This window comes from Parambassis ranga, chromosome 3 (genome assembly GCF_900634625.1).
Source record: "Parambassis ranga chromosome 3, fParRan2.1, whole genome shotgun sequence".
In the NCBI taxonomy this organism is placed as follows: Eukaryota; Metazoa; Chordata; class Actinopteri; family Ambassidae; genus Parambassis; species Parambassis ranga.
In genome coordinates this window covers 23,216,693-23,235,016 of record NC_041024.1, presented here as the reverse complement: position 1 = coordinate 23,235,016, position 18,324 = coordinate 23,216,693, and the positions used below count along the sequence as shown (strand labels likewise).

The window sequence follows — 18,324 nt, the reverse complement described above, 5'->3', positions numbered from 1 at the left end:
TCTGTGAAATCACAGAGCACAACAAGGTCATGGACAAGTTTAACCATATGACGGTGTCTTCTTAACATTAGGTAAGGTTTGCTGTCTGCACATTCTTTACTGTGACAACTTGTAATGTAATTAACCCATATAGTGGCACACAACATGATGATAACAGCAAAAAGCAATCTTATCCAATGTGGTTGAGGTTGAATAAACAGTGTTGTTTGTTTTTCACAATTATATAAAATTGTTTGTCTTGTGTGCACAGAGACTCCCTGGCCAACAACGTCAACAACAAGATTCTGCACACGAACTGGAGAAAACTGTGCTGCTGGCACACTCACCTGGCAAACAGAACGTTCCCAGAGGATTTTTATGAAAAAGACAATCCACACGAAGGAAGGTAGGTAAGGAAAGTTGGAGTATTACAACTAACTTTAAACCTTAAAATTGACCCTGTAAAAGGTCAATTTCCAAGATATGTGATAGAAGAGATGGCACCGATGACCAAAGGGTGATAGTATGTAGCCTTATGAATCTTTGAATGAGAAAAAAGGTAGAACATCCATTAAAAAAAAAATCTATACAGTACCATTCCTTTAATTAACAGCCCATCATTCCAGGGAAATGTTAACATAAGGTCGATATTTCTAGGTCTTGGAAATGACCACTGTCCATGCATCTGTTGCCCACATGTCACCAAGGTAACTTAAAATGGCAGCAGCAGAATGGAGTGTTTTTCCTTCTGAAATGTGTTTAAAATTATAAAAGCATGACTTTTTAGACCATAACATTTAGCTATACCTAGGGGTGGCCGATATAGCAAAAATTTTATATCACGATTCTTCTAATCGAAACGATTTATCTAATGATAAAATCACGATCACGATTTTATCACGATTTGTTTTTACATTGACAGTAATTTGCATGTTTCTGTGTAAATGACTTCAGGTAGATCTAAAAGTAAACTCTGATAACGTGCACTCAGTATTAGTTTTCAATAAACATGAAAATGTAAATAAAAATTACAGAACAAAATAAAGTTTTATTACAAATAGGTTAAAAAGAAGACTAATGTAATTCTGTAAAGTATTATTCAACAGTCATTTAAACAGACTGAAGTGTGCCTCCTAAGGTTAAACAATAAATACAGTATTGAGACTTAAGTAACTCTTAAAGTTCAATGTGATTTAGAACAAATGATCAAACTTTAATGGGAATCATGTCTATGGAAAAACGGAGCTGCTGCTGTCACCGCTGTCCACCGTTTACTAGAGTCCTCATATGGAGCCTCTTCATCAAATGCCTGTGTTATTGTTTTGGTGACATCATTAGCTGTTGCCTCTGTCTGCATCTGATGTACACACACGGCCCTCCCAGTGCACACACACACACACACACAGGTGTAGAAGAGCCGCTGACGGCACAACAGCAGCGAACGTGAATATAACGAGCTGCTAATGTTCAGAGAGGTGCGCGCGTACGTGCTCGTAGCATTATAATACATTCGTATACACGCGGCCCTACACACGTCGCGCGCACACACAGACACAGGCTTAGAAGACGCGCCGCTGCTGCCGGCAAAAACAGTACCGAACATAAAGGTGGAGTTCGTTTTAGGTACCAGTTCTGTTTTCTTTTCGTTTTCAGCCGTAGCTTCCTAACAGGGAGGCTGTAATTGGTTGGTCAGGTTCACATTAAGCGCACTGAGAGTTGGACGAGTGAAAAAACTCATGCGTCTGCGCGAACATAGAACTGGGCGTCAAATAGTCCTCCGCCCCACGGGATCTGGGGAAAAGCCTGGCGCGGTTATGAAAAACCCAACCGTGGTTACCGCCTTGTGGCAGAATTGGTCTACAGCAGAAGCGGAAGTGAATCGAAAGCTGCCTCCACTTCCGGCCGGTCAACATTCCTTAAACTTTCTCTGTCAGCTACATCTACATTAAGGCTCATGGCTCCAGACGAAGTCATTGTTTCATGTTTGGCTTGTGGTTTAATTCAGTCATTTAAAAAGCATATAGTGTGGTGTTATATGTGTTTATCTTAATAATATATTTGAAATTATGATTTAAGTCGGCCTACTGCATCCTGATTTAGAAAATTAGGATGCATATTTTATTACCTTCACACAGTAACTAGAGTGATGTTCTGTCTTACTAGTACAGGAAAACATGCTCGGCTTTCCATACAACAGAACGGAGTAAAATCACTGGTGGATGATTGGTCAGCTTTACATACACACAATGAAGTTGAGGGTAGATCAAGGTCTGATCTGTTGGACTTCAATGAGACATTGTAAATGCAGGATTTGTTACCATGGTAACTTAGACCCAAACCATGTCTTGCCTGTAATAGAATCTGATGTCTAATAGAATCTAATGTGTAGGCATGTATTTGTAATTTGGGGGATTTTTGTTCAAAGTTCTTTTTAATCCTTCTATATGTCAAACCAATTTATTGCTACAGCAGCAAAAATCACTGCAGGTTTTAGTTCCTCTTGCTCTAAAACAAAAGTGAAAGCCTTTGAGTTTCTTTCTGTTAGTCCACCCTCTAAAAACTGATGAACTCATCACCAGACATCACATTTTGCTAGACGGGATTATGTTGTGGATGGCTCACATCTGCTTTCAGTTGGCAATATCAGTTTTGCTCAACTTCTCCTACTTCCTCTCAAAAGAAATGCAGAGTCACCCCCCCCCCTTTTTTTTAGGTCAGCTGACCTCTGACCTCGCCCAGGGACGATAGCTCTGAGCAGATTCTGCTCTGTCCACCTCCACACAGAGCCAAATCCTTCACTTCAAAAATCAATGAGTCTCAGCGATTTATAAAAATACACACAGTGACACAAATACCATCAACTTCAAAAGGAATATGCCGAGGCTTTCTCTGTGACTCAGCCTCTTTTATAACGCATCCATCTTTTGTAACATTTTAAACACAACTGCTTCCTCAGCTTAGATTTAGTCTGAATCATCTGGCTCTTTCAGTCATTTTGAGATCCCCTGACTAATCTTGTAATTTTAAAATCTCAAGCACATTAAACACTAAAGAATGATGAAACGCTTTCTTTGAATGGGCCAGATCCTGCATAAATGGTTACCCCCTTTTTGCAGAAGTGCTCATGCTCTGTCAGGTTGCATAAAAGACAGGGCTGTTTAAGTCTAGCCACAAATTCTCTATTGATTTCGATCTGGGCTTTGACTCAAACTTCAGGACATGTTTCTTGTTGTCACTAAACCATTTCCAGGTAGCTTTCATTGTAATCTACATGGTTCTTCTCTTAGCTTTGTTTTTTGTCTGAATCAGATTGCTTTCCAGGAATCTCCTTTATTTTGTTGCATTTATTTGATCATCAACAGGGCCTGCTGCAGAAAAGCATCTCTGTAGCATGATACTACCACCACCTTGCTTTGTAGTGGGTGGAGTGATACCATAATTACCAAAAAGCTCCAGTTTATGTAGATATATAGACACTTTATTGTTCCCCAATAAAGAAATGTTCAGTCTTATCAGACCAGAGAACCCATTTCCAGTAGACCTCAAGGTCTACCACATGTCTTTGGACAACTCTGCTCCAGATTTCCTCAATAGTGCCACTTTACCATAAATCTTTGACTGATAAAGAACATAGGCAAGCGTCGTTTTATGAAGTCTCTCCATTTAAGCTTTTGTGACAGCCTACTGGTGGCAGATTTGCACTAAGATTTGCATTATGATGGATTTAACTAAACTTCAGGGGATGTTCTCTATTTTTTTAATATCCCTCTCTGACTTATCAATAACATCTTCTCACCATTGCTTGGAGTGTTTTCTTGTCTTCATTGTGTAATTGTAGCCAGGAATACTGATTAACCAGTGACTGGACCTTTAAGCCACACAGCTGTGTTTATATGACAATCACCGCACACAGCTGATCCTCATTTCACTAACAGTCAGACTGCTGGCACCAACTGAACCGACCTCTGTTGAATTATATCAATTATTTTAAATGGACTTAATATTTATGCAGTTTATTGTTTTACATCATTTAATAATAACTTGACATTGCTTTAAATTTAAATCGTACTCAAGATCGAGGGGGAAAACATCTAAGGGAGGAGAATACTTTTTTATAATCTGTTTACAGTAGGCTCCTGTAAAACCAAATGAATCAAAGAATTTCTCTGAGGGAGTGTGTTGTTTGTAAAGACTGTTTAGCTTTGTCAAAGAAAATCATATTTGGGGCCATTGATGGGGGCCTTAATTGTTACCGTGGTAACGGTGATCATGCTTTTTTTCCAACCTAAGTGTATAAGCCCTAAAACCTAACTAGGAAGTAAAAACAAAAAGATTATAATATGGTGTCAAGGGTACTGGATAAAGCATCCATTTGTGAAAATTCAAGTGTTTGTTGATGGTCGGATTGCGAATAACAAATATTTTATTGGTGAGCTCTGGGCTGTCATGCAGTGTTGCCAAGAGACTCAATATGGGAAGTTCAATGTAGGACACTATATAGAATGGTCATTGAGTGCATTGAGCTAAAGCAGATCACAGCCACATGAAAACATATTTTAAGACTATATTTCTTTCTGTCTTTTATCCAAGATAAGATATTCCAGGTTTTGTGATTTCACAGCCTGTAGATAGACATCAAAACGGTGTATAAAATGCATCTGGACATTGTTTGAACATTAAATCATGCTGTGGATATTTATGCAATACCAAGCAGAGCCCATACACCAACTGAAAAGAGGACCTTCTGGCCTGTGTGAGGGATTTTTAAATAGAAATTAGCTCTGCAGTCAGGAATGCAGTAAAACCTTGTCAAATCGATTTAACCTGGCTGGAATCTGTCACCATACACAGCTGTTAATACACCACTCTGCACTGTTTTCACCACTCTTTGAAGTGTGTTTTCTTTCTGCACTGATCCGATCATTTTCAGGAAAAGACCTCATGGGAAATAATAGGAACCAAAGGAGGGGTGTGCAGCGCCTGCTCCTTAGTTTTTTCCTGCGTGCGCAGGAAAGATGAGACCATGCGTGGGTTTAAGGACGCATGTAAACACACACAGGGATGGTTAGATTAAAACGCTATGGGCATCCTGTCCTTCTGTCAAGGTCATCATAAACATAACAGTGTGTACAAACACACATACATGAGATGCATGGGTGTGTCTTCTTCTGCACACATGGGAGGTCTCTCTCAGGACACCGAATGTTTGGCATCAGCTTAAAGCTGAGCGTGTGTGTGTGCATGTGTGTTCTTAGCTTATCCATATGCATAAGACAATGTGCCACTTCTGTTGTCACCTGCTGTCAAAGGCTCATATCAACCACAGGGCTCTTACCACATATTCCAACTGGAATATTTAGGATTTATTATTCTAGTAGACTTCTGTGGTTTTTCTTGTTGGACACAGTAAAAAAAAAACATACAGAAGCCATGTTTTTCCACAAGGTTATCATGTAACAGTGACACAGATAGGGCGCAAAGAATCCATCGCTGTGACCTTAGACCTCATAACTATCAATTCTGGTTTCTTTAGGCATCACGTAACACGCCTGCTCCATAGTAGCTTACGCTTCAATTTACCAATGCACACTACGCAAGTATATTTTTCATTTTCCAGTTTTATCTTAGCCTGCAGTAAGAAAAACAAACATTATCCTAACTATAGGAGCTTTTTCATGTCAAAGACGCACAAAAAGATCCACATTAGATGACAACCCCCTTTCTCCCCCTCTGAAAGGACTCACTGAACTGCCTGAGGAAACATTTTCAAGTAACTTAAGCCTTTATACAGATTAAATAACTACCAAGAGGCTTATGACTAAATGTATGACTACTGCCATTCTCAGCATTATGAAGCCCCATAGCAAGATAGACACTACCCCCCATAACTCCATGCACATTTATCATAAAAAATAATTTATTTCTTCTTTCTGTTTAACAATGACAGTGCTTATTCTGTCAGTCAGTTAGTTAGGGGATATGATTGTGGCTTGAGTTAGCATGAGGGCATTTAAATGGAGGTACACTAACATACCTGTCAGACATGTGGGGACATGGATATATATATGTGTATATACATTTTTATTTATGTATTATTTATTTGCATCCTACATCATGAATATCATGAAATAAAATAACAACTCCAATGGGAGTATTATACTGTTGGTTGTATTATTGCAAAGAACCTCAGTGTCCTCAGGAGGAGGAGGCGACTGGCCCTTCATGTACAGGACACCTGTGTTGTCTGACCAGTCCAGTTTATTGTTGATGTGAACACCTACCTACACATCCACCCTCCCTGTATGTTTGCTGGTGGAGTCTGAGAGGCCTTTTTTCGGAAGTCATTCACCATCTCCTTCGTCTTGATGTGAAGGTGATTGAGTTCACAGCAGTCAACGAAGTCCTTGACCGCCTTCTTATATTCCAGGTCATTCTTTTCAGATACACATCCAACAGTGGCTGTATCATCAGACAACTTTTGGATGTGGCAGCTGTTTAAGTCGTAGTGGAAATCCGATGTGTGGAGAGTAAATAGAGAAGGTGAGCCGCTGTGCTGCAGACTACCTGATCAGGCACGCAGTCTTGGAGCCTCACATACTGTGGACTGTTGGTGAGATAGTCAAAAGTCTATGAGGGCAGCTGGCTGTCAACTCCCGCTCCTTGCAGCTTTCCCCTGAGCAGTGATGGTTGGATGGTGTTAAAAGCATTGGAGATGTCAAAAAAACATGACTCTCAAAGCACTTCCAGGCTCCTCAAGGTGCAGCAGGGATCTGTGCTTTAAGTAGATGAGCCAGTACGCAAACTGCAGGGGGTCCAGCTTGGGGCTCAGCAGGGGTTCGGAGGTGCATGGTTCAGGATCATCCTTTCCATGGTCTTCATTAGGTGAGACGTTAAAGCCACAGGTCTACTTTCCTGCCTTGCTGCTCTGCGTCCATTTTCAGTGTTTTTAGTTGTGGCCTCTTTCTCTCACTGTCCTCATTTGTGGCATCCAGTGAGCTGTTGGACAACATCAACCAGTCCAGTGGTCCTTTCAGAGGTCCATTCCTGGTCAAAGTAGATGTAGGTTTCCCCCTTTCCCCCTTTGCAGACAAATGATATAGATATGTAGAAGTCCATATGGTGTTCTGTAGGTAGTGGCAAATGTGACTTTTATTCTTTTTGTCTCAATTGCTGCAGCCAGGGACTTCTCCTGCTAAAGACTTTATGTTAAGGACACATGTTATTAAGACACAATACAGTAATATTAACATAGTGGACATTAAAAACATACAGTATTTACCAAGGATAAGTGAGGTAAATATAATGTTTTATAGCTCAATTTATTAAAAAAAAATCATGTTTTAAAATAATAATTATTATTTGACAAAATGGGTAAAAATAAGCACTGGGATTTAAAAAAAAGTGTTTGTGTTCAAAGTGTTTGGCCAAATAGTCATATCAATATTACAAATCTGTCAATATATATAATCCCTTAGATTACAGTAAAAACCGAATTATGTTAATTTGCAAATAATGAAAAAAAAATGATGTCAAGTGTGTCCTGGAGCCTTATTAATGTGTCCCCCCCCTGCTGCCTTTTCCTCCCTTGTGTTTTTCTTCGGTGTGTGTATCCATGTATCCATGTGCGTATGCATATACTTGCATTCGACCATGTGACAGACCGCACAGGGTTGTCCAGCCTCCTTTTTTTAACTCGCTTGCAGTTGCATGGCTCGTGTTACTGCCTGCACTCCCCGCACCGCTGAGCCCACCGCCTCTGCACCAATCACAGCCTGCCGTTACCTACGACGAGCACATGCATGCAAGAACGCACAGACTCTGACATAGACTGCACATACACACACGCGCGCGCACACACACACACACGTCGAAACGTCGCTCCGGTTCTCCTCAGCTCTCCTCTCACATGCGTCCCCACCGAGTCCGCGTAGCGCTGGCTGCGCCAAGATGAGCGTGGTCACCCCGGTACCATCTGAGCGGTACCATCTCACAGCCTGACCGAGTCAGAGCCAGAGTGAGTGAGAGAGAGAGAGAGAGACAGACAGAGAGACCATCTTTCCTCTCTCAGAGCCCATCTTTCGGCTGGAAGAGGTCGCAGCTCAAGCCGTTTGTATCGGCATCTTTTCCCTTTTTCATCCTCTCCGCCGCCGCCGCCTCCTCCCCCTGTTCTTTCTGCATCCTTCCGTTATTGTCGGGCTCCCGGTGTTTTAAGGTGTAACCGGTGAGTCCGCTCGTGATTCTGTGGGAATACATTTTTTTTTTTTGCATTTTTTTCTCCTGCTGGGTGTTGGTAGCGCGCAGTTGGTGTGCGCTTCTGCAAATTCCGGAGAATGGTGGATTTGGCAAACATGGACACCGTGGAGAAAGAATGCGGGGCCCTGGGGGGTCTGTTCCAGGCAATTGTCAACGATATGAAGGTAAATGAGAGTTCTTATGTCCACCTTACAAATTCACCAGTAAATATGGTTCGACACATGTGTGTGGGCCCCCATAACCGTGCGCGTTTGAAACGGCCCACACCCGTCCTGATGACAAGCTGGTGTATCTAACACCATAGATAAATGAATGATGGCACCTTTTTTTTTTTTTTTTTTTTTTTTACTGACATTGATGCAGCGGCCCTCTGGCTGGGTTGTTGGTGCGAAACCGGCACCCCTCCTCCTGATGCACCCACACAAGAATATTAGCTGCGCATGTAAACGTCAAAGAATCCATTTTCGGACACAAATCGCACACTCACAAAATCCTTGTGGCAGTGTGGCAATTTCTGGTAAATTCTGGTAACCCTGTGTGAATGAGCATTTATCTCCATAGCTTTACGGAGCGCACTGCCATAGGATCAAACCTCATTTTTGTTCATGCTGTGTGACACATTCAGTCACTTACACGTGTGAACCTGACTTCATTGTGATCACTATAAATCCCTTCTTATTTTTTTTCTCCTCCAATCCAAGATATATTAGACACGGTGCAGACATGACCGATGCATATTCAGCCTCGCCTTTTCCAGTGCTCAGCTTACTGTGCGTCTCCATGAGAGTGCAGCGTCATTGATTTTCTGTCAGGCTGATCAGGCAGGAAAACATGAAGGCGTGAGAAGCCGTGCAGCCGTCTCCTCTGCCTCTTTGCTTTCCCATTCTGTCCGTCCTGTCTGTCTGTCTGTCTGTCTGTCCTCATGCATGTGTGATTGTCTGTCTTTCTGTCTGTCTGTCTGTCAGTCAGCGGGTCTGCAGCATGATGCTTCCAGCATGGCACTATAAGAAGCAGGCTTCAGTGGTACCCACCCATGCTAAGAGCATTCTGCTTAGGTTGTCCGTCAAAGATACATGTCTGCCTGTCAGACATCCGTGGATGCCCTCTTATCCTATATACACAGAATGTGATGTTTTTTGTCTTCCACATTTAGTTACTGTTTGTATGACCCTAAATGTTAGAGGTCACAGCCAGTCTCACTGTGCTATTAGGACAGATTATTGGCTTTCTATTGTTTGTGAGACATGCAATAGAAAAAGAAAATCACAGTTGATTTAATGGTCTATTACTTATCAATATGTCTGTTATATATTGTTGTTGTTATTAAGCTGAGGCTTTTTGGTTCTGACTGTGGTTCAGGCTGTAGATAATGTAACATCTTTTTCAGGTCCATGGTTTACCACTGGATGGACAGAGTGGCACATCTGAGTGTATGGCTGATGTCATCTGATTGTGGGATATGTTCTCAAAAAGTCTGTGTTAAGAGGTTGAATCGGTTGGTGGGTGGGTGGTGGTCCTGTCTCTGCAGTGCATTTTTACCAAGGAGTCTATGGATCATGACCTTCCTGGCACAGTTTTAGTAAACCATAACAAGCGTTGTTTATGTTTCATTTTTACTCGTGTTTAAGGTTAGGCATTAAAAAAACGGGCTTTAGGTAAAGATCATTATTTGATTAAAACATAGGCTTTCATGGCATTAAATATATTCATTCACAAGGCAAAGCTTTACCTTTCACTATCACCATTTTCTGCAAACAGAACTTCCTTTTCATTACTCGAGGTCATCTTCTGCATGGTTAAGGTTAGGTGTTCATTTTAGGTTAAAGATAACGGTCACTTTCATAACATAAAAAAAAAAAAACATCTACTACAATGCAAAACATTTTCATCTGTCTAAGCCATTTTCAGCTAGCGACAAGTCCCATATGCCACACAGACAGCAGATCTATACGCAGTGGTCATTTTCTAGTGACTGAAAATATTAACCTCCTATTAAGTTTTGACAGCTCCTGCACCTTGATGGCCTGTTCCCAACTGTAGGTCCCAATCCACGGCCAAATTACGTCTGTTTAGTATACGCTTTCTTCTCTTTTTAGATTTTGCACAGTTTTAGATTTTTAAGACAAATTGTACAAATGTTGTCGATGGCCCCTTTCTTAACAACCTTAATTCAAACTCTGTCTCTGTTTTTCTCAGTTAATATGTAGCATTGTGGCATTGTGGGATAGGTCTGCTCAAAGCCTCAAAAACACCCTCACATTACAACCTTCATACCACAAATATAATTCAATCTATAGTGTTTAAGGTAGCCTACATGTATGTCATGTGATAGAAATCGCTGTGCCATATGATTGGAAGAGAGCAGCAGTTTCATGGTTTAATTTGTGCCTTTGTAAGCTTTAGTTTCTCTGAGAGCGGTATAATGGGATGCATCAATGCTGATCATAAATAAGAGCAGTTTCAATGCTTCAGTACTAATGGGAAATCGCTATTCTGCCAAATAGCACCACTTTCAGGTGATGGCGCTACATAAATTTTCATCCCTTAGGAAACTGCAGCGACAGACTGCAGGGTATAAAGGAACACATCAAAAAACATCAGAACCTACTTCTTTTGTCAAACACCAATGTCAGAACACAACATACTGTAATTCAGCTGGTTAATAATTGTTCAAAGAAAACCACCATGAAGGCTCCTCTCTGCTTCTGTTTCATCTATTATTCATATATTTTCTAATGGCTCTCCTGTTTATGTTATCTAGCTCACTCTGAAATATATAGGTCACTACAAATTGGGCTAAAAAAAAACCCTGCTGCCCTATCCTAAAATGGATGAATTCCTCAAAGCCGCAAGGAGGCTTTGAATGAGTCGATGAGAGTGATTGAGTCATCAGGCCGCAAACTGCCTCTGCCTCAACAGCGAAACAATGTGTCTTTAATCAGTGTTTATAGCCATTTGTCAGATGAAACAAATGAACTAATAGTCTTTTTATTTGTTGGTTCTCAGAAACAGGCTGGTTTGAGAGCTTTGGTGACTGCATTTGAAGCATATGTTGTGCAACCAAATAGTAGAGGGGGCTCATTTGGTGTTCTTGTTCAGCCAGTCCAGCATATGAATCCAATCTGATCCATACAATTTGGCTGCCTCTCTAGAGTCTCCTATACAACTCTGGATTAAAGTCATTTCATCCATAACCTCTAGAAATAAGAATGGATGAATTAAAATCAGGTTATATATGAGTAGCCCTATAGCTCTAAGTACAATCTAAGTAATAATCGCTGATGACTCGCCTTGTTACAAATATTTTTCATTGTATGTGGTCTACAGAGCCAATGACTAATATTGAAAACACCAGCTTGGGGGGGGAGGTACTTGGCCTCCTATGATGTCATAAGGGGGCTTAGACAGGAAAAGCTTGTTCAGACAAGCAGAAACACGGACACAGTGTTTGTCGCTTTTGGCTACATACATAGAGAGATACTCTTTGCTGATTTCCAGGGGGGAGATTCAAGATGGCTCTCCATGGCTGTTAGGGGCACAGAGGGGACATTATAATATTTACATTTTTCATCATTTTATCCACTCAGCTTATTGAAATGAGGTGTGTTCTGGAAAGTGGTCTACGGCAAAGGTGGCAAAGCGGTTGTGTTATTGTTAAAAATACACACAATACATATAAATATAATACATACAACAAGCACTTAATATGCAACAATATGCTACACTGACTAGAAGATGAAGTAGTAGCACTGGTGCTGGCAATAGGCTTGAAAATTGTAGTTTCTTTGTTATAATGTTTAACTATTATTCAAATAGATTTTATATTGGCAGTTGCCTTTAAGTAACTCTTACTAGTGCAAGAGCCAGATTAGTGTTAAGTGCTGCCGTATGCCGACCTCAGCATGTTAAACCTAGGCTGCTAAGATAGAACTTTTTCTTCCTCTTTCTTTCCATCTTCCCACTTCTCCCTTCCTCTTTTTTTCCTCAGAAGGTCCTCCACCAGGAAGCCAGTTGCTTTTGTGTGCATGTTGTGTTTTTATGTGCGTGTTTTTTAAGGGCATTATTTAGTTGTCCGCTGTTGTGTTTATCCCTTGAGGCTGTATCTTGCAAATTTCAAGTGAATCACACACACAGAGACACACACAGGTCACAGAGGGGTAATATGTTAAGATGAAGAGGTCATGTTCACGGTCAGCTTGCTGAATAGAGCAAAGGATGGTGGGTAACCACTCCTCACATACGGGTTAGTCACACATGTCCCCTCTTATTAGAGTGGCGTGATACATATCAACATTTGTATTGCAATATCTTAAAGTTTAATTGCAAAAAACGGACTGCAGACAAACTTCCTTACAGCATATTATTTTCCTCCTCAGTAGTAAACCAGAGAAACATACAACAAACAGGGAGAAGTAGACTGGTCAGCATCCTCTCAGAGACTGTCCATTGTGGTGCCCCACCACCACCACCAGCTTTTTTTTTTTTTAGGACTGTGACAATTATGTCCCATGACTCTGGGCCATGCTTTAGAACTGAAGATGCCCTGTGGAAGCATATCATTAGTCCAATCTGTGGTGTGTTTGTGTCTGTGTGGTCCAAGGGGAACTTCCCACCGCAGAGCTGTTGTTTAAAACTTGAGGCCTGGTTTGCGTGTCAATGTGAAAACACACACATCTCTCATTGTGTATGCCGTGCAACAAGGCAACACACCATGTAGACAGGAGAGGATAAAAGGCACAGGTATTAGCCATATTATTTATGAAGCCACCGCCTTTGAAGTGCAGTGTAGGCAGAGGATTGCTGAATTTCTGTAACTGTTGTGGCCCTATGAATTTATACAGGAGCTGCGGTCTGTGGTCCCTTATTCCACTAATAGTTTGTAGCAGTGACCAATGAAACAAATTGACTTTGCTCTGATAAAGACTATGGTTTGAGGCTAGATTGACCTTGATATTCCTTAAGTGTCCTTGTGAAGAATTTCACCAGCAAATTGAATCATGGGTGAAAGTTAGACTTAGATATATATACGAGAGGAGCAAGTTGCGTAGTTTGTCCAGAGTTGCTGCAGGTTGTGCGTGGATATTATACATCACTGCTGATCCTGACCTTGAAATGTTTTCTGTGCAGAAACAACCGCATGAAAACATTCAAGGTACCAACGTGCCAACTGAATCACAGGGCACGTAAAGGAGCATCTCCCTCGTTAGGGCTCGTTAAAATCTCCGAGGTCGTCAGGGCCCTGAGGCTCGTTAGGGCCTGTGGAGATGAATAGGGAGAGGGATGAGGGGGGTGGAGGGTGTGGGGGTGCGGGTGGACGGGAGAACCGGCGCTGGTGTGGGGGGGTGGAGGGCTGCTTGGGAGCCGGCCAAGACGGCCTCACTCAGTAAACCTTTTGTCAGGCCTGTCAAAGCCTTCTCATCACACTCAGCTGTTCACTGTAAAACACACTGATCATTATGAACAGGCCAGAGACAGAGAATAACAATGAGTGTGGCCAATCAATATTCTCAAACGGAATGAAAAACTTCTTTTCATCCTTGCGACGTGTGAAAAGAACGATGTGCGATGTGTACGCTTACATGTGTATGGTGCCTATGGTATGAGAGTACAGAATTTATTCAGTGGTATATGACACTATTTCCTTTCTGCAAGCTGCAGATCTGTGAATAGTAATATTAGTATGCAGCCTCTGAATTCAACCATAAAGATGATATGAATGATAATTTATTTGGCACCCTCCTCTGTCAGCTCCTGTATGCACCATACTGCACAGCTTTACACTACTTCCTGTAATGTCTCTGGGTAAGCTCTGCTGTTCTAAATAGGCAACTTGATTGACAAGTTAATATTGAGCGCCACCTGTGGTTGTATCTAAATAGTGCATGGCATGTTGGAGCCACAGTTGCAATAAGAGATGGGAAGGTTTGGCCTTATAAAAAGTGTTTAATGTTGTAAACATGTATTTTAACCTACACTACAACTACTGAAATCAAACCAAGTAGGACCAGCTATCCGACATGACTATCTGTTGTTTCTGGGTTTTATTGATCCACTGCATCATTCATTTGTGAAGATTTGTTGATCACAGGTGCTCATTTTCATTACAGCCCTAAAAAGCCCATTTATGATGCCAAAGGTTGTTCACACTGGGATGAGATTTCCTCAACCTGCCTGCAGTTTGTTGCTATCAAGTTTAATTCATTCGCTTTGGCTTGCTGTTTTAAAATGCCTTCTGCTGCTGTGGTGGTAGGTGGGAGTGACATTCAAAGTATCCACAGGTGGATAATAGCTTTGTATCATCATAAAGTAGGGGTGCAGTAAATAATCTAGACAGATTTTCACACTGTGGAGTTGAACTAAACTAATAGTTTTTTGTGTTTACAACTATGGACTGCCATGCCACCAGTAGGTTTCTGAACAGCCTATGTGAGTCTATGTGTTTTTTTTTATTTATTTTAGATACTGTATTAATCCCAGAGGGAAATTCTTTACGGCTGCTGCCAAGCAGTGTCATACAATGACTAGCAAGGCGCGCCACAGTTAGGTTGTGCTTGTCACAATGTTGGTGTTGTCATAGTCAGATTAAACTCCCGGTTAATCCAAATACAGGCAAGAGGTTGAACATGAGTGGAGCTGAGGCAGATAGGCAGTCGCGGTCATTTGTAATGTGAGTCAGCATCCACCTGTCACTCATAGTAGTTACGCTGACAGTCATGGAAGTTTTTAAGTATTGATGCAGCTAAAACAATTTATAGCCCTAGGTTCGGTAGACAGGTAATCAGTCCAGCCAGGCAACGGTACAAAAAGGGTTTAGCAGAGACTAACCTCTAAAGGAGGATATCTGCTGTAGTATTTGACTGACCAGCCTGAAAAATTGCCAATTAATGCCTTCTCAGGTCCACATCAGTATTGATGCAGCATCAGACCTTCATGGCTGAAACATGGCTAACCTGTTTGGCGGTGCTGAACTCTGTAGTTGCACTTTTCCATCAAACAAGGGCATTTAATGTGGTTTTTTGATTCTTCTTTTGATCTCCAAAACATTCCAGTGTCCTTAAGATAACCACTTATCACACACATCTGCCATTTGTTTGCCTTTCTTGTTGTTGTTTTTTCCTGCACACATATCTATGTAAGTGCTCGGCATAACTGTCGCTGTCACTTACTCTAAGTGGCCTGAAGGACACACCTTAAGTGTGCATCAGCAGCCCTTTCACGTGATTGGAGCAGTGCAGAAAATAATGACTTTCAGCTGAGCAAAGGAGCAGCTAAGAGCCCGGATGATTGATGCCTGCTTGTAAACATACTATCCAATGAAAGATAATGCACCTCGGTCACGTCTTTTATCGCTGCACGGCCTGTTTAGGTTTCACATTTCATTTCATGTCTGTATATTGTGTTTGAAATCTATTTATAGGTGAAATTGGAGCTCTGCATATAAAGGAAAAAGCTTATACAGAGGGCCTGTTTGGCACATTACATGACATTCATCAGCACCGTTTCACCCAGAACATGGTGCAGACATCCCAGATGTTTCGTGATAGGGCGTCTATGATCTCTGGCCCGGCAGCGCAGTGACACAACAACACACAGATGGTTTCCTCTTTCCCCTCTCATCGCTGTGTTTAGATTGGAATTAGCTGCCGCACTTGATCAATTATGCAGCGGAGCAGCCTCCGTCTCATCATCCTCATGCTGATTCTTTTTTTTTCCCCCTATTTGTGGCAAAAGGGGGTTGGAAGGAACATAATGAAGCACATATTCTTGTGTTTATTGTGTTAACAGATGATATAATGTAAATTTCACTTACAAGTTCATCTGTTTTGTGTCCATCATGTTCTGTAACTGAAACCACAAAATATCATAACAGTATGATTGAAGTGATTACACCAAAGTGTACATACTATGCAATAAATTAGTCATCTGCCTGGCTAAAACATTCCACATCCAGAACCAACCTTACATCATTATATTGTAGTTACTACATGATGGGTTCAAATAGTTGTTGTATTTTCCAGCCTTTGCTGTGAAATCCACAAGCAACACTTGGTTGCATGCCCAGGGATGGTCTTTTATTGATCATATGTGTTGCGTGTTAAAGCATAACTGGAACAAACTTAAAATTAGCCATGCCACATGAGTATTGGCGATACATCAAGCCAAATGATAGCAATGCTAGTGTCTGGACTTCCAAAATATGGTCCACCATCCAAATAGGAAAGATGCAGTCTCTATGCTGTGGTATCACTTGGTTGCATGCATAGATTTGGTCATTTTCTCTACATATCGATATTATCTGTTGTACAGAAAAAAACTCAACTGACTTCAAATTAGTTCTGCTAGAATACAAAAGAATGGCCAGGTCAGTATCACTAAATCACATGCACCTGTACGTTTAAAACTTCCCTCTAGAGATCAATAAAGTATCTATCTAGCACCAGATGCCAGAATGGTACATCTGGGCTTATGGTCTGGTGACATCTGGACACTGTGCTGTGGATTTTCTGGGAATCATGTTCCCCATGCATCTACCTTTTTGAACTCAATGTCAAATACAAAGTCTAAAACTACTAAAATGTGTCGAAACCCTGTGTGTAAGTCAAATTATTGCATACATAGATGGTAAAGACCTTATTTAATGTCTCTGGATGGCAAAATCAAGTCCCTGTTGTCATTTAGAGCAGGAGAGTACAGTAAGCTCTACCTGTTTACGTATGTGTTGTCAGTGTCATGGCACATTCTGGGAACAAGGAAGTACAATATTATGTACCATTTGCTTCTGCGTTAAACATCCATCCCTAACCTTGATAAAAATGAGTTTGATCCCAGTCAGCCGATTATGCATATGAAGCACTGTGAAATTAGCCTCTTTTGTTTGGTCCCTGCATTTCTCTTTTAAAGTGTGAATTGGCTCGATTATACAACAAAAAAAACCCAAGCTAATCCTTCCATCCCTCTCTGCCTGCCTCCGCCCATTCTCTCCCTCTCTACCCCTCTGTCTCTCTTGCTGGATTTCCTCTGTTTTTCTGTCTTTCTGTGGGGGAAACAAAGGGAACAAAAGAACGAGAGGAGACAGTAAGCTTCTCCGTCCACTGTAGTGAGTACTAGAGTGGAGCTCTCAATAGAATGGCTGGGCAGACTGGGTGGACTGCTGCTATGAGAACTAGGCCAGAGGACTGTTGACAGCACCCCCAGAGTCAGAACCAGATGGAATGAAGGATTACTGTAAGAAAGAAGACGGGAAAATAGTCAATATAGTGCTTCATATCAGGGATTATTATTGGCTGGATAGAAGTAGATGGGAGGGTCTCTGTGGATTGTCGGATTTAAAATGGGGATCAAGTGAAGGGGAAAACATAGTTTACCTACAGAGATTATGCAAACACAAAAAAGAGCAAGGCAGCTGAAGCAGCATGCAGTCATAGTAAATTTGCCTAGAATCACAACAATGACACTCCTTACACTTAGAAACTGACTGCTCAGACTTAATTGGCATTTTGTGTTGTGTGTTTGTGTGTTTTGCCCTAAACAGTCAGCGGAGGTAATAATGTACCTGTGACATTGATATCCTTTTCTGTTATAGTAGTCATCCTTCTGTTCATAAATTCAGAAAGGTAGCTATTAATTAAAAAAAGACCCCTGCTATTAGTGTCAGGGGTTTTATTAATGAGGTGGACACAAATGCGGACAAAGACTCAGTGTACGTAAGCAAAAGTCCTTTAATACTATCCAGAGTCGATACACGGTAAATCAGTCCACGAAGCAAGCTGCTAGAGCACAAAAGGTACACAAAAAAACTACAGGTTGTCTGGAAGGCTGAAACTGAAATTCAATTGGGTAATTAAACCTGTAGTGTTGAAGAAATGGCAACAAAACACCCATTATACATTTTTATGTCAAGTCTGAAAACAAAGACTTAAAGGGTTAGTTTTGTGGTCCAAACATTTCATCCAATACAGCAGTTGGAAATACAGAGGTAATATAAAAATCAATCAACGTACAGAGGTGAAGATCAGCGACTGTCACTAGAAATAAGGAAGGAAGAACAAAGGGAGGAGCACTACTTCGACCAAAAGTGATTGATGGATTGAT

The 18,324-nt window shown here is 41.2% G+C and overlaps 1 protein-coding gene across 4 annotated transcripts in view; it reads left to right on the top strand.

Moving 5' to 3' along the window:
- Positions 1-367: 367 nt before the first annotated feature.
- mtss1lb (MTSS I-BAR domain containing 2b) overlaps positions 368-18,324 on the top strand; it is a 55,336-nt gene continuing 37,379 nt past the window's right edge. For 3 of the 4 annotated variants that reach the window (XM_028402489.1, XM_028402492.1, XM_028402490.1), the window contains exon 1: positions 7,819-8,396. In XM_028402489.1, the coding sequence (XP_028258290.1) occupies positions 8,310-8,396 (87 nt within the window). In that variant the 5' untranslated portion in view covers positions 7,819-8,309. Of the gene's footprint in view, positions 386-7,818; positions 8,397-18,324 lie in introns of those variants that run through there. The other variant, XM_028402493.1, reaches the window with a different exon arrangement.